General features: G+C 38.7%; 1 protein-coding gene across 1 annotated transcript in view; it reads right to left on the reverse strand.

Annotated features, from left to right (window-relative positions):
• The window catches only part of LOC115223144 (delta-1-pyrroline-5-carboxylate synthase), a 32,452-nt gene that overhangs the window by 828 nt on the left and 14,124 nt on the right, over nucleotides 1-17,500 (reverse strand). Inside the window, exons 7-15 of the mRNA XM_029793567.2 lie at nucleotides 12,377-12,595; nucleotides 11,889-12,051; nucleotides 10,881-11,024; nucleotides 9,838-10,055; nucleotides 8,420-8,557; nucleotides 7,212-7,407; nucleotides 5,284-5,405; nucleotides 4,352-4,538; nucleotides 930-1,025 (exon numbers count right to left, since the gene is read on the reverse strand). Coding sequence (XP_029649427.1) covers nucleotides 930-1,025; nucleotides 4,352-4,538; nucleotides 5,284-5,405; nucleotides 7,212-7,407; nucleotides 8,420-8,557; nucleotides 9,838-10,055; nucleotides 10,881-11,024; nucleotides 11,889-12,051; nucleotides 12,377-12,595 — 1,483 coding nt within the window. The remainder of the gene's footprint in view (nucleotides 1-929; nucleotides 1,026-4,351; nucleotides 4,539-5,283; nucleotides 5,406-7,211; nucleotides 7,408-8,419; nucleotides 8,558-9,837; nucleotides 10,056-10,880; nucleotides 11,025-11,888; nucleotides 12,052-12,376; nucleotides 12,596-17,500) is intronic.

The raw sequence follows: 17,500 nt of genomic DNA on the forward strand, positions 1-17,500 counted from the left end.
CATCATTTATAAAAATATAATTGTTTTAATTTCTGATTTAATTGAAAGTAAGATGTCTTGCAAACAACTTGCACATGCAAGTGCTACCAGTCGAGAACTCCGCATACCGGGAGCCAGCAAGTGTATGGGGTCATCAGGAGAGAATGCACACCGTTTTGGGGCCAACCACTTGATGGCATCAATGCGCACTGGCCCCGCCTCACTGATATGAGGCCCCGCTTGCTAGATCAACTGGTTATTAAATAAAGCTCACTATCAACTAATTAATTACACACAATGAAGTTATCAAATTCTTCAAAAAAACTCTGCTGCTGTGGAATATTTATGGACAACAGATTATCACCACTTTCTTTCAATTCCAGATTCTGAGACCCCCTTCGGTCACAACACAGACCATGGGATTGCACCTAGAAAGTTACCCTCCCAGGCTCAAGCCCAGAGAAGGTTGTTTATGGAAGACCAGCAGTCGCCCATGCATACCAACCTCCCCTCTCCACGCCACCAGTGTTATCCAAGGGAAAGACAAAGGGGCCGATACAGCTTGGCACCTGTGACGTCGCAACTCATTTCTACAGCTGAGTGAACTGGAGCAACGTGAAATAAAGTGTCTTACTCAAGAACACAACACGCAGCCCAGTCCGGGATTCGAGCTCACAACCTCACGATCGTAAGCTCGATGCTCTAGCCACTGAGCCATGTGCCTTCACTATTCCAGATTAGATCTTAATTAATTACAAAAGTGATGCTGATGTAATTTTGCTGAGTCAGTTATCAATAGCAAAATTCTGGAATGTTGTTGATGATATCATTGGTGTGTAAGTTACTCCATATTGACACAGATAAGTGGTTAGAATAAGAGTAGACTAGTGTAACATTTAAACTAATATAACTGAATCTGTGCAAAACTGAGAGAAGATATGGTTACTTACCTAATCCAAACCTGTATCCATCAGAAAAACGTGTGCTAATGTTATGGAAAACACATGCACTGTCCACTGTTTTCAAAAATCTTTCTGCCACAGCAGCTGTGGAATAGAGAGAAATGGAACATTAGAACATGGAAACAATAGCAAAGTTCCATATAAAAAGCGCTGTCCACTCTGTAAGGTGGTTGGCGTTAGGAAGGGCACCCAACGGTAAAAACCATGCCAAAACAGACAGTAAAGCCTGGTGTAGACTTCAATCTAGCCGGCTTCTTACAAACCATCCAACCCATGCCAGCATGGAAAACAAACGTTAAATCATGATGATGATAATGATGACATATTAATTATTGATCTTATTAATCACAAGGTCAACTTTGTCTGACCCCCTTCTAAAACAGTAGGAGTGTGGTGGGAAGAAATCTGGTTGTTATTTCTGGAAGGTTAAGCAACCATGCAGAGTTTCCCTGACTTATTAGAAGTCGTGATGGTGTACACATGTTGATGCAGAGATACATGCCTTAGATCTGCTGCTGGTAACAAAGGGCCTCTCACTCAAAGTGAAAGGTAGACTGTATGATGCATGTGTGCACACAGCCATGCTACACTGCTGTGAAAATTGGACTGTGACTGCTGATGACATGCATAAGCTTGCAAGAAATGAAGCTAGTATGCTCAGCTGGATGTGTAATGTCAGTGTGCATATACAACAGAGTGGAAGCACCCTGAGAGAAAAGTTGGGAATAAGAAGCATCAGATGTGGTGTGTAAGAGAGACGACTGTACTGTTATGGTCATGTGTTGTATATGGATGAGGACAGCTGCGTGGAAAAGTGGAGGAAACCTGTCGAAACTTGGGATGAGGTGGTGAAGCACAACCATCGAATGTTGGGCCTCATGGAAGTAATAACAAGTAACCGAGGCCTTTGGAGATATGTTGTACTTGACAAACCAAGACCTGACAAACCAAGTGAGACTGTAGCCATGGTCTATGCCAGTGTCACATAACCATTCAATCATTGGGCAATATACTGTGCTTGAGAAAACCTGTTGAGTGATGTGAAATTATTGTTGTAGCCGATGCCAGTACCACCTGACTAGCACCTGTGCTGGTGGCACGTAAAAAGCACCCACTATACTCTCAGAGTGGTTAGCGTTAGGAAGGGCATCTAACTGTAGAAACCTAGCCAGTGCAGACTGGAGCCTGGTGCAGCCTTCTGGCTTGCCAGTCCTTAGTCAAACTGTCCAACCAATGCCAGCATAGAAAGCGGACGTTAAACAATGATGTTGATGATGAGGATGATGCTTTAGTTCAGTAACATATCTTTCTAGGGATTTGGGGAATTTTGATTTTATTTATTTTAGTTTTTTGAAGAAACCTAACTTCAACTAACTTTTTACAGTTCAATTTTTAAACACAATTTTCTAAGCTTGAGAAGGTAAGTAGGAGGTGCAATATTGAATTTTGCACCCCAAACAAAATTTTAGGGGATGCAAGTGCGCCCCATACACCCCCTGTTCCCGGGCCCTTGGACAAGGAAGTTCCTTTGTCAAGCTGCAACAAAAACAGTCGACATTTACAAACATTATTTCTGTAGCATATAAAAGTCGATGGGAATAACCATGTTTATGGGAATAACCGTGTCAAGGGGAATAACATCTCAAGGGGAATAACCGTGTGAAGGGAAATAATTCCTTACAACTTTCATAAGCATTTCCTATTGGCTTCGTCAACTTAGCAAGTGATTAACGCTAATTAATCATCATTCTACTACTGCTTATGCGTGGTCGATCGATTTGCTAGAATTAACGACCAAATGTCCCTCAAATTGCAAATTCCAACCTATCATTAAAAATAAAATGGAAAAGAACCCAATGGTTAATGTAGTCCTAAATATATTTTGTGTGCGTGTGTGTGTGTGTGTGCGTGTGTGTATGTGTGTGTGTGTGTGTGTGTGTGCGTGTGTGTGTGTGTGAGAGAGAGAGAGAAGAGAGGAAGCTGTAGATACAAAAGCAATGTTCTCACTAGACTTGAAATCTGTGGAAACAATATCGACTCTTTGAGAGAAACCAATGAATATGTTACACAATAAAGAACACATCGTCTTCACAGTTCTCCAAAGATAGGAACTCCTTAACAATCAGAATCCCAAGGTTTTCAAATGGCTGACTTAACCACACTCAATGGAATTGGTTTTACAGACACCAACAGCAACAAGAATTACAAGTTAAAAATGCAGTTCTTATACTGGTGCCCCAGCATGGACGCGGCCTTCGGGCTAAAACATTTTTAAGGATTTAAGTTGCTTAACCTGCTAGAAATAACAACCTAATCTCTGATATATTACACTATATTTGCATATTATGTCTGACATCATTGGAACACCATTGATCAGAAGTTTATTTAATGAGGGTCGGCTTGGTGATGGCAGTGAGGATGTTGCTTGGTCCTTCAGTGGAATCCAGGCTGTTGCAAGTAATCAGACTCGGTCGCTAGTTTGAGAACGACTCCCACCCTGGTTCTGGGTTCAATCCCACTCCATGATACTATAACCAACAGCGTTCTTCTATCACAGTCTCCAATGGAACAAAGTCTGGAGAATGAAGAACAGTCAGCAGAATCCACATGGAAGCTAATTAGAAAGTCAGAGAGTCAATTCCAATTCTTATTTCTTTACTACCCACAAGGGGCTAAACAGAGAGGGGACAAACAAGGATAGACAAAGGGTTTAAGTCGATTACATTGACCCCAGGACGTAACTGGTACTTAATTTATCGACCCCGAAAGGATGAAAGGCAAAGTCGACCTCAGCGGAATTTGAACTCAGAACGTAACGGCAGACGAAATACCGCTAAGCGTCTCGCCTGGTGGTCAATTCCAATTCTATCAGTGGTCATTGGGTGGGTTTAGTGAAGACCAATTTATTTCAGCCATTCAAGCCAGGTCATCTTCTTCTTTCCAGTTTCAGGAGCCCTAAAAAGAGCCCTTCCTTTTTTTGACTAAAACATGAAAAATTAAGAAGCTTACTTCCCAACCACATAGTCCCGGGTTCAGTTCCACTGAGTGGCACTTTGAGCAAGTTGACTTCTACTGTAGCCTCAGGCTGAGCAAAGCCTTGTGAGTGGATTTGGTAGATGGAAACTGTAAGAAGCTTGTCATATATATATATGTGTGTGTGTGTATGTCTGTGTTTGTACCCCCACCATTGCTTGACAACTAATGTTGGAGTGTTTACGTCCCTGTAACTTAGCAGTTCAGCAAAAGAGACCAATAGAATAAGTACTAGGCTTACAAAGAATAAGTCCTGGGGTCGATTTCTTCAACTAAAATCCTTTACGGTGGTGCTCTATGAGGGCCACAGTCAAATGACTGAAACATGTAAAAGAACAAAAGAAATAGATAAAAATGGATGCCAAAGTTCATCTTACCATTCTCTGTGAGGATAGACTCTGTGTGAGCGCTACCATATTTGTGTATGTGAGAAATAGCATCATCGACATCATCTACAATTTCAACAGCACACTCTAAACAACTGTATTCCATATTCATTCGAACTGCTGGAGAAGGGCCAAACTTCAGCAGGCTTGTTAAACGAGGACCCGCATGAACTTTTACCTGTAAACAGAGGTTGTGAAAAGGGTTGCTAACATGATGCAAGCAAGAACACTTAGACATCCCAGACCGTCAACACTTACACTTCCAGACCGTCAATACTTACACATTCCAGACCGTCAACACTTACACTTTCCAGACCGTCAACACTTACACATTCCAGACCGTCAACACTTACACATTCCAGACCGTCAACACTTACACATTCCAGACCGTCAACACTTACATTTTCCAAACCGTCAACACTTACACTTTCCAGACCGTCAACACTTACACATCCCAGACCGTCAACACTTACACATTCCAGACCGTCAACACTTACACATTCCAGACCGTCAACACTTACACATTCCAGACCGTCAACACTTACATTTTCCAAACCGTCAACACTTACACTTTCCAGACCGTCAACACTTACACATTCCAGACCGTCAACACTTACACATTCCAGACCGTCAACACTTACACATTCCAGACCGTCAACACTTACATTTTCCAGACCGTCAACACTTACACTTTCCAGACCGTCAACACTTACACATCCCAGACCGTCAACACTTACACATTCCAGACCGTCAACACTTACACATTCCAGACCGTCAATACTTACACATTCCAGACCGTCAATACTTACACATTTCAGACCGTCAACACTTACACATTCCAGAACGTCAACACTTACACACTGTCATTAGTACAATTATGTTTTTGTTTTTTTTTAATTTCTCAAAAATCTGTCAACACTTACATTTTCCATCTTAAACATTTCAAATATTTTATCAAATAAATCAGATCTGAAGAGTTGTCGGTGTATAAGGAGTGTTTCCATAGCGTTACAAGCTGCAGGATAATCACATTTAGAGTCTTTCACTGGAAAGAAACAAAGAAAGAAGCAAGTCTCAGTAATGGCAAAAGCAGGAATCTAAGGAAACGGTTGTGATGAGGACAGTAGCAACCTCTTCACTGCCAGGTAAGTGGTTTACTCATTGGTATGCATATCCCAGTTTTACAATAGGTAGACCATATATATATATATATAAGGCAAATAAGAAAATGGAGAGGATAATCAATTGACAAACATCACCCTATAGACATTCATTCATATCTGTTTATTAATTGATTACAATCATATGAATAAGAAATCCAAATAAACAAATGAATAAGAATAAATGAGTGAAAAAAATACTAAGCTCTTAACAGCTGTTTCTACTATGGCATGATGTGGAAAACTTGGCAGAGTGGTTGGCATTTGGAAGGGCATCCAGCTGTAAAAACCTTACCAAAACTGACTTCACCTGTACTTGTGCCATGTAAAAAGCACCAAGTCCACTCTGCAGGGTGGTTGGTGTTAGGAAGGGCATCCAGCTGTAAAAAATCCTGCCAAAAACAGTCCCAGAAGTCTGGTGCAGGTTTCTGCCTGGTTGGCTCCTGTCAAACTGTCCCACCCACGCCAGCATGGAAGATGGACATTAAACAATGATGAAGATGATACATATATGGTAAAATAGGGGTTTAAAATGCACCAAATTTATATATATGTTTTCATATAAAAGTTTTTCTATAAAACTATAAGTGCATGTTTTCACAAAGTGAGTTTCACATGGAAAAAGAGAATCACGTTTTACTGAAAAGTTTCCATGTATAAAAAAACAGTTTTACTCAATAAATTTTAATGTTTGTTTTATATTTATGTAGTATAAACTGTTTGACTCAGTTCCCCAACTTAAAGTTCTGTGGGCAGATAGGACATGCCCAACTCCTCAGATGCTAAGAGCAGAATCAGCTCCTAACATCCAATGAGGTGATGAATGGGTCCCGTGCACCCACAAAATTTCAAGTCACGTGCAACTGAATCAAATTGTTATTAAAAATACATATAGGTGTAGGAGTGGCTGTGTGGTAAGTAGCTTGCTTACCAACCACATGGTTCCGGGTTCAGTCCCACTGTGTGGCACCTTAGGCAAGTGTCTTCTGCTATAGCCTCAGGTTGACCGAAGCCTTGTGAATGGATTTGGTAGACGAAAACTGAAAGAAGCCTGTCGTATATATGTATATATATTTGTATGTGTGTGTATATGTTTGTGTGTCTATGTTTGTCCTCCAACATCGCTTGACAACCGATGCTGATGTGTTTACGTCCTCGTAACTTAGCGGTTCGGCAAAAGAGACCGATAGAATAAGTACTAGGCTTACAAAGAATAAGTCCTGGGGTCGATTTGCTCGACTAAAGGTGGTGCTCCAGCATGGCCGCAGTCAAATGACTGAAACAAGTAAAAGAGTAAAGAGTAACTCTAACTTTCTTTCATTTGTTCCCTCACTTGTGTGTGTGTGTGTGTGTGTGTGTGTGTGTGTGTGTGTGTGTGTGTGTATGTATGTATGCGTGCACGTGTGCATGCATGTGTGTGTACACACATGCACACACACAGACACACACAGATACATAGCTGTGCACCACACGAACCATGCTGAGCTACTCAACATGGTAAAAACTTGATGAAATTAAAAGCCACGAAATTCATTATTTTTAATTAAATTGTTAATTAATACAAAGTGTTAGCACTTGTAAACTCCATTGGAGTTTTAAGATTTTCTCATCAGCAAAGAAGAACATTCATTCAATCCATTCAAAGCAGCATCAAATTCAAAAACCATAATCAAAGAGGACTTTAGTCTCACCAATATCAATAACTTTATCGGGATCAGCATCTTTATCAATATACACGTGACATACGCCTTCACTGTGGCCCAGCACTGGGATTCCTTTGCTCATATCTTGAATCTTGGAGACAAGTTCATTAGATCCTCTTGGAATAACAAGATCGATATATTCATCAAGTGTCATCAAATCTTCAATGTCTTCTCGTCGGCTCACCTGAAGAGATAGATATTTATTTCTTTACTACCCACAAGGGGCTAAACACAGAGGGGACAAACAAGGACAGACAAACGGATTAAGTCGATTATATCGACCCCAGTGCGTAACTGGTAATTAATTTATCGACCCCGAAAGGATGAAAGGCAAAGTTGACCTCGGCGGAATTTGAAATGAAGAGATAGATATTAAAAAGGATTAGATCACTCACTCCCTGATTCAAAAGAAGGATTCAATCTGTCTTCCCCTGATACATTAAAAAGGATTAGATTAGTCATCACCTGAGACATTAAGAAGGATTAGATCAGTCACTGCCTGATATATCATCACATTTCATAATTTGGTCAACTGTTGATTCAGTGGAAATATTCGTCACTGGTCTTCTTTTCAATCATTACAGCACAAAGTAATTAACACAAAACAATTAGTACAATGTAACACTGTGTGTGTGTGTGTGTGTGAGTGTGTATGTGTATATATAGAAGTGGAGGCACAATGGCCCAGTGGTTAGGGCACACACACAATATTATACTAAATATATTTCTTTCGTGACCGACCAGGCTATCAGATGTTGTTACACGTCGCTGATCACAATGCGCTTTGAATCGTTTTAGCCTTCAAATGATGCCACCCCGCTGGCTAAGCGAGCAGGCCAACAGAAGAAAGAGTGAGAGAAAGTTGTGGCAAAAGAGTACAGCAGAGATCGCCACCACCTCCTGCTGGAGCCTCATGGAGCTTTTAGGTGTTTTCGCTCAATAAACACTCACAATGCCCAGTCTGGGAATTGAAACCGTGATCCCACGACCGTGAGTCCGCTGCGCTAACCACTGGGCCATTGCGCCTCCACATATAGGGTAACATTTAGCAATATATTAAGGTTTAAAATATATACAATAATTGAGGGCATGCGCAAAAACATTCAAGTATATGTATGCAAACACACACACACACATGCAGATAACCATATACCCCACCCCCTGAGAAATATGCAAAGAAATGCTTCAATACTTACAAGGGACACTGTTTCCTTTGGTACATAAGGCTCCAGTGCATCTTGCACCAATTCTTGTAGAAGTTTGTTACTATTTGAAGCTTCTTTTCCACCTTTTAACAACAAACCATTGGCGCTGGCAATGGCAAGGGCCGCAACCTGAAAGACAATTTCAAAACAGAATGATATAAATAAAACAGTATAACAGGGTTGTGTAAAGGCGCATGGCCTAGTGGTTAAGGTGTTGTGCTCGTAATCATAAGATTGTGGTTTCAATTCCAGTACTAGGAGGTGCAGGAGTGAATATAGGCGCAGGAGCAGCTGTGTGGTAAGTAGCTTGCTTGCCAACCACATGGTTCCGGGTTCAGTCCCACTGTGTGGCACCTTGGGCAAGTGTCTTCTACTATAGCCTCAAGCCAACCAAAGCCCTGCAAGTGGATTTAGTAGACGGAAACTAAAAGAAGCCTGTCATAAGAGTAAACAAGAGACACAGAGACAGGCAGAAACAAGGAAAATGCCCCTTGTATTTGAATACTATACAAATATTCTTTTAAAAAAAACTTTTCTTTTAATTTTTCTAAATTTAATTATTTAATTGTTACAGTTGAAAAAGTCTCAATGACTGAAACCGGTACTGAAATGTTTTTATAAAATTATTTTAGCATTTTCTATCTTAACTTTTTTTCCATATATATATATATATAATACAAAATGAGACAAGAATGCAAAACATCCGGACAACTAGGTGATACAAAAATGGGACAACAAAACATCCATATAGACAATACAAAGAAAACAAGGACGGGTCATTCGAAGTTTTCTATCTTCAGTCAAGAACCAGATTATCCTTGCAATTTCGGCAGATTATTCTTGAGATTGCTCCAATCTGGCCAGCCCCGTGTATGTGTGTGTATATGTTTGTATGTGTGTGTTTGTCTCCCCAATATCACTTGACAACTGATGGTGGTGTGTTTACGTCCCCGTAACTTAGCAGTTTGTCAAAAGAGACCAATAGAATAAGTACTAGGCTTCCAAAGAAAAAGTCCTGGGGGTCGATTTGCTCGACTAAAGGCGATGCTCCAGCATGGCCAGAGTCAAATGACTGAAACAAGTAAAAGAGAAAAGCGAAAAAAACACAGACACAGAAATACACACACACACACACACACACATATATGCATATACACAATGGGCTTCTTTCAGTTTCCGTCTACCAAATCCACTCACAAGGCTTTGGTCAGCCCGAGGCTATAGTAGAAGACACTTGCCCAAGGTGCCACTCAATGGAACTGAACCTAGAACCATGTGGTTGGTAAGCAAGCTACTTACCACACAGCCACTCCTGTGCCTATATTTAACTCTTTTAAGCAAATCCCAATGAATGGACAACATTACTTAAATAGGGGCTTTCTCCTGAAAGTAAGGAAAGGGTTGCTTACCTGCGGCAAAGCATCAGGGCGGGATTCAAAGATTACAAGCAGCACTCCAACAGGTACCGTGATTTGCTTCAAGTCAAGTCCATCAGCAATGTTTGAGTGTCGAATGACACGACCGACAATATCTTCAGAAGTGGCAGCGATCTGTCGAAGACCTCCAGCTAAAACATTCAGTTTCTCTTTAGTGAGTTTCAGCCGGGCAATCATGGGAGCAGACAATCCTAATGAGGAGAAGTCACAAGAATTAGAAAATAGCTGTCGTTACTAGTTTTGTTTGTTTTAAATATACATTTTTAAGAAAAAAAAAAAAAAGACATTTGATAGCAAGATAAAATAACATTTAATAACTTCATAATGATTTGCATCTCCTACCTATTAACCCTCTCGTTACCGTATTTCTATTGAGATGCTTTGTATTTCTTTCAATTAATTTTAAATATAACAAAGAATTTAGTAAAATAACTTAACAATCCTTAAGTTGGTGTTAGGAACATAAATTGTGACTAAGGTTTGGTAGAAGATTTTAATTCAAAACTTATGAAAACAAGACATTTGTACTTGGTGATCCCAGCTTCTAGCGACATTTTCGGCCTTATCTGCTTAAGAACTTCTCCATTGGTGAGCCTCGCTGTCCATGGAATCTGCAAAAGTCTTCTCCAACACCAAAGCTCGAAAGCATTAATTCTTTTCTGGTCAGCTTTCTTAAAAAGCACTGGTGATGGTGCCATGTAAAAATCACACAGTACACTCTGTGAAGTGGTGGGCATTAGGAAGGACAACCAGCTGTAGAAACCAAGCCAAACCAGACAATGGGACCTGGTGTGGATCCTGAGGTTGTGAGCTCCTGTCAAACCATCCAGTCCATGCCAGTGAGGAAAACAAATGTTAAATGATGAGGATGAGGACGATGACGATGACAATAACAGAGATTTCAAAGGATGCTGCGTACCGACAGCTAACAACTGATGTGGGTAGTTTTACATAAATTTCATAGAATACATTTATTAACATCACCGAGATATCAACAAGAAATAAAGGTTACCAACCAGTCATTTCTGCTTCGAGGACGTCTTTTCTGTTGGCCTGGAGGATTTCGTCTTTGCGGTCAATCAAGGAATTGGCAAGTCTGTAAATGATGTCAGCTCTTTCTTTTGGTGTGATCGTTTGCAACAAACGACTGCCTTCACGTGCTGTAAACAATAATTATTGTAAAACGTTATCAATATCTACATGACTTTCTACACGAACACACACACACACACACACACAGACACACACACACATGCATACACACATATGTGTGTGTGAATATGGAGTTTTGAGATAATTTTTTTTATGGCTTGCATTTATGAACAATAGCACTGTTGGTCACAGATGTCCAATGGCCCATAACTGGTTCTCTGCGTTTCTATGGAAACAAACCCAAGTGATGCTTGTGCACTCAGCCTTTCACCTCTAATCTCATTGGCTGAGATAGATCATATGACAGTCTCCCTCTTTTACTCTCTCTTTCACTTGTTTCAGTCATGTGACTGTGGCCATGCTGGAGCACCGCCTTTTTTAGTCGAGCAAATCGACCCCAGGACTTATTCTTTGTAAGCCTAGTACTTATTCTATCAGTCTCTTTTGCCAAACTGCTAAGTTACGGGAACATAAACACATCAGCATTGGTTGTCAAGCATGGAAAACCATGACAATGGCAAACATATATATATATATATATATATATATATATATATATATATGAAACCCTGAACTTCAAGGGCTCTATCCCTATATCCTTAGTCTGAGCCTACAAAGGAGCCTCTACATGGCCGTTTAATTTGCTAAAAATAGTAACGAAATTTCCTTCAAATCAATTACTTCAAACTTAAAAAAAGGCAAAGATACAGTTTTTAAGGCAGAGATTTGAGAAGGATCTAAAAAGGAGCAGAGGGTGAAATAGATAATGTGGTTCTGGATACCTCACAAAAGACAGGATCCCTTTGATCTAAGAGCTGCTCTATCAGAACTGACCAAGGGTTTAACAACAACAACAACAACAAAATTCTTACCTTGCATGGCTTGCAGTTCTACAGGTGTTCCAGTCACCTGAGCTGTTGTGAAAAATGTTCCAACTTGTTTGCCTTTGATAATGTTTAACAAAGCTTTCTCTTCTGTACCATTGCAGATCACTACAGACACACCATTCTGCACAGCCCATGTAGCGGCCTTCACCTGGTAATTAAAATAGACACTTACTTTGTTTTCAATTAATTTAAAGACAATAGATACCTCTCACACACAGTGTCTTCATTATTTTGACAGAAAAAATTTAATTCAATTTTCCACCCCCAAATGAGCTTCACCTTCATTCAGGTGTGATAATAGATTTCCATCCATAGTATAGACACCTGTTAATCTAAAGATGCAATTTTTAATGAAATAACAATGAAAATAATTTCTAAGGATCATTCACACAATGGCCAAAATTTCCAAGTAGAATATTGTCTGTTGAATTAACAGCATCCTATTTCAATAAAAGAGAGTAAATTCTTCATACCTTTGATTCCATGCCTCCAAGACCAACTCTGGATTTTCCTTCAAATACCACAGAGGTATTGTCAGTTGTCGGAGAAAATGTGTGGACGAGACGAGAACCTTCAGTACCCGGTGGACTGGTGTATAATCCATTGACATCCGACATTAATATAAGAATATCAGAGTCCATTTCCACAGCTAAACGGGCAGCCAAACTGTCATTGTCTTTCAGACTGATAACCTAGAAAATGGTAAAGAATTTTAGGAAGAGTTCAAATCTGTTTTTCTATGTTCAGTGAAGCTTGGAAAATCAAGAAACAATGTTTTTTCTCTTTTAAAGACAAATAAAAATTTATTTGGTTAAAAAATTCTTCTCAATCTGTGACAGATTTGGAAAAAGGTGTTGGTCTTGCTGTTTCTTTTGGGAATGAACAAAATCAACACACACACATACATACATACATATATATATATTTCCTTGTAAACTGTTTTTAACATGTTCTTATTATTATCAAAGAATGTATATATGTATTGTAATATTTTGTGACAACCAGTTCCTAACACAACAAAGCTTTTACATGTTACTTTTGACAATCTTTTTCTAAAAAAGTGAAACCGGTCAAGTGAATAAACATCTTTTAAAATTGCATTTTCAAACCTTCTTTCATATATAAATATATATATATATATATATACACACACACGTACATATATGGAGACAGAGAGACAGAGAGAAATACATTATACATATATATTGAACTCAGTACAAATAATAGAGTATATTTATTTGCATAAAGTTGATGATTCCCTCTCCAACAACTCAGAACACTTCCTTTATTGATCTATTCCATTGTAGCTGACATGAAGATAATAATTAAATGTATAACTAAATGCTTAATTAACTTTAAATTAAATTTAAAATTTCTAGAAAGGAGTTTTTATTAAAATTCTACTAACATATTTTGGAAACATTTATTTATATATTTTGATTTTACCTATCTTTTAGATTTTTATTTTTACTTACTTTTCAACATTCATATAATTATTTTCAACGCATCCATTCTTTCGTAGTTAATTAGTTAATTAGTGATAAAATAATATTGGAACTTGTTAGTCAGGCAGACAAAGGCAAAGACAATCATGTCCTAATACAACAGTGACAGTAAGTTTTGATCTCATGGTTTTGTGGTCCACTAAATTGATAAGAGAGAGCACTCCGTCAGTTACGATGATGAGGGTCCCAGCTGATACGATCAGTGGAACAGCTTGCATGTGAAATTAATATGCAAGTGGCTGAGCAATCCACAGGCACGTGTTCCCCTAACATACTTTGATTATTGTACTTCAATTCAGGAAAAATTTAAAGGCACAGGAGTGGCTGTGTAGTAAGTAGCTTGCTTACCAACCACATGGTTCCAGGTTCAGTTCCACTGCATGACACCTTGGGCAAGTGTCTTCTACTACAGCCTCAGGCCGACCAAAGCCTTGTCAGTGGATTTGGGAGATGGAAACTGAAAGAAACTATAATCCATTTCATTTGATTACAGATTTTAGCTTCTTTAATTAATTAAGTCACCTTTTTTACACGATTCCTTTATAGTTTAGATATCTTTTTCTGAAAAGAAGGGACAACAGAACTTATAAAAGGTTTTTGGTCCTCTACGGATAAATTAGCAAGATTAATGAAGTTATTGTTCAGTTTGAATTCATCCAGGTTAGTAGTGAAGGGAAAACAGGGGTGAGGCAGCTGTTCAGGAAGACTGAATAATTAGGGGTACATGTAATACGGGTTGAAGCTGTTTAGTAGATTTTTCTATAAGGGTGAGATACAAAAGGGCTGTAGGGTGGTGAAAAGATGGGTACATTGAAGGAAATTTAGATGAATGGGGGTAAATAGTCAATGAATGAAGATGTAAAGAAGCTATTGTGGATGTTGAAGAAGAGAGAGAATGAAAGAGACAACTCAAGTACAGGTTCAAATTCATTAAAACCTGACGAGTTTATATTCACCTGTCAAATGAATCACTTTTAATTATGGTTTATAATCAAAATCACAAGCTATTTCATTTGAGCTCGAGCCACAGAACTTGTTAAAAGTCTTGTACAGTACTGAGACAAAATTATAGAATTTGCTGGAATATAACAGCCAGAACTAACGCTTCTGCTAATTTTTTTCCAGACCACAAAGTTCCATTGGGTTCAGCAAACAACTACAACTTCTAAAGCAGTAAAAAGATGAGAAATAGATTTCCCCATGGATAGAATATTGGATCAATAAAGGTAGCTTCCCCATTATTTTAATTCAGTACCCTACAAACCAAAAAACTCTGGTACTGCTGTCTACTTACAGATCACTACTCCAGGTAGGTGGAAGCACCATAGTTAATTAACTGGTGGTTTTTATCTATCAAGACCACCAGCCCTGACAATGTCCTCTCCATTATATTGAAACTACATACCTCAGAACTAAACCCTGTCCTCACTCGAATCACTCCATCTCCATCTCTCTCTCTCTCTTTCTCTCTCTCTCTCTCTCACTCTCTCTCTCAAGGGATGCTATGGTAAACATGCCACAGGGTATCCCATTTGCAAGAAAGGCAACCTGGTAACCTCTTTCAAAGTATAGCTGAAACCCCTAACTCAATCAACCATCTAACGCCATCTTATTGCACTGATGGAGACAACCATTAACAACAGAAATAGCAGCCAGATCTCCCTTAACTCACACTCTACAGTCTTAAATAAATGTATGTTTGCCTGATTAGAGATGTTCAACAGCAGTGAAGATTTTCAACATTAATGTTTGATTACCAGAAGATGAAGAATGGAGGAAATATATATATATATATATATATATATATATATATATATGTATATATATATATATATAATTTCAAATAAGCAGAATATGGAAAAAAAAAACTTTTGATCAACAAACAAATTGACCAACATCGGTTAATTAATTTTTTTAATACAAAACATAACATAACATTTCTTACAGCCGTTTCGGCTGCCAATGTCAGTTGGTGCTTTCAAAGAAGGCTCAATATATACGAATCATACCATTTTTCAGTATTCAACTTCAAGCTTCACACTGAAAAATGCTATGATTCTAATATATTGAGCTTTCTGGCCTCATCTCAAGACCCTGATCTTTCCTCTTCCCTTCTTTTATTTTATGTATGTGTATTCACTCTGATGAAGCTCCATGTACTAGATTGAATATGCTATAAAGATGACAAATATTATTTTCGGAATTTCCTTTGAAAGCACCGACTGACATTGGCAGCCGAAACGGCCGTAAGAAATGTTATGTTATGCTTTGCATTGAAAAATAATTAACCGATGTTGGTCAATTTGTTTAAATTTGAATTCCTGATAAACTTTTGTTTATTCTGTTATTACCTGTATCCTATGAGCATAGTGTGCTTGCAAGCCGATGCCCAGGGTTAACATAGGCAAATGATACAGGTAGTAAGAACAGATATTCTTATCCCTTAGATGGTTATTCCAGCTGCTAACTCTGCTTACCTACACACTCACACACACACACACATATGATATATATCTATTTGACAACCTCACTGCTGTTGGTGCCACATAAAAAGCACCCAGAACACTCTGTAAAGTGGTTGGCATTAGGAAGGAAGTCCAGCTGTAGAAACCATGCCAAAGCAGACATAGAACCTGGTGAAGCCCTCTGGCTCGTCTGTTCTTGTCAAACTGTCCAAACCATGTCCAGCATGGAAAAAGGGACATTAAATGACGACGACGATGATGATGATGATGATGATAATGATGATGGAGCTGATCTCAATGCTATCCAACTTTCATGTACAGGAAACAATTGGTTCAGAAAACTATGCAGTAGTTTAGTAGTAGCAGTATTAGTCAAACTAGTAGTAATAATAGGATATTAAAGACAGGACCCTATCCCCAACACCCCTTTTTTTTTAAATATTTTTATAAAAAATTTTCACGTATCATTTTATTAAAATAATTCCCTTCTCATTTTGTTGTTATCTGAAACAAAGGTTGTTTTTTTTTTCTTTGATATCTCAAGGGGTAACTAAAACCATAACCAGGACTTAATTCACCAAATCTTTGTTTCTAGAACAGCAAATAGAAAAGAAAGGAGAAGGGTTCGATTTCAAAGCAATTTTGCAATTTTCTTTTTTGTAGTTTTCTGGATTTCCAAGACCAAAGATATTCCATAAAACCATGTATCTCTTCCCTAAATGGTAAGAACAATGGTATATTATATCGTTTAATATTTTTTATTGTAAAAACTGGTTTATTTTAGCAAAGGATTTATTAAATCCCCACCATTGCATAACTGGTACTTTGTTTGCTAATCCTCAGAATTATGGATTTATTATCCAAGAACTGAAGTCTTTCTATACAAATCCACTCATTCACTGCATTTCCACAGAGTTACAAAAATCATTAATATCAATTATGCTGGATTATTAAGCATGTAATATAAGGCTTGGGAAAGTCCCCTGTGAAGGACTAGCCTCCAATCTATGGAAATATTTATTTCTCACTTATTCAATGTGACAGTGTCTAGACTTAACCTCACATATAGACATAATATCAATGATGGTAGATTATTAGCATCGAGCGAGGTCGTTGCCAGTGCCACTGGACTGGCACCTGTGTAGGTGGCACATAAAAAGCACCATTTGAGCATGGCCACTGCCAGTGCTGCCTGACTGGCCCTCATGCTGGTGGCACGTAAAAGCACCCAATACACTCTCGGAGTGGTTGGCGTTAGGAAAGGCATCCAGGTGTAGAAACTCTATCAGATCAGATTGGAGTCTGGCGCAGCCATCTGGTTCGCCAGACCTCAGTCAAACCGTCCAGCCCATGCTAGCATGGAAAGCGGACGTTAAACGATGATGATGATGATTAATATAAGGTTTTGAGAAAGTTTTCTGTGAAGGACTAGCTTCCTATCCATGAAAATATTTATTTCTCTTTTACTAAATGTGACAGTATCCAGACTTAATTTTAGACCCTACAGATTGTTCATGTGAACAGCAAAATGGACAGACCTCATTCGATATGCTTTTAAGGTGCAGGTTCCGGCTGTGAACTATTTAATTTCATTTGTAGGGTTAACACCTTTAAAACACAGCATGAA

The sequence above is a fragment of the Octopus sinensis genome, linkage group LG22 (assembly GCF_006345805.1).
Source record: "Octopus sinensis linkage group LG22, ASM634580v1, whole genome shotgun sequence".
NCBI lineage: Eukaryota > Metazoa > Mollusca > Cephalopoda > Octopoda > Octopodidae > Octopus > Octopus sinensis.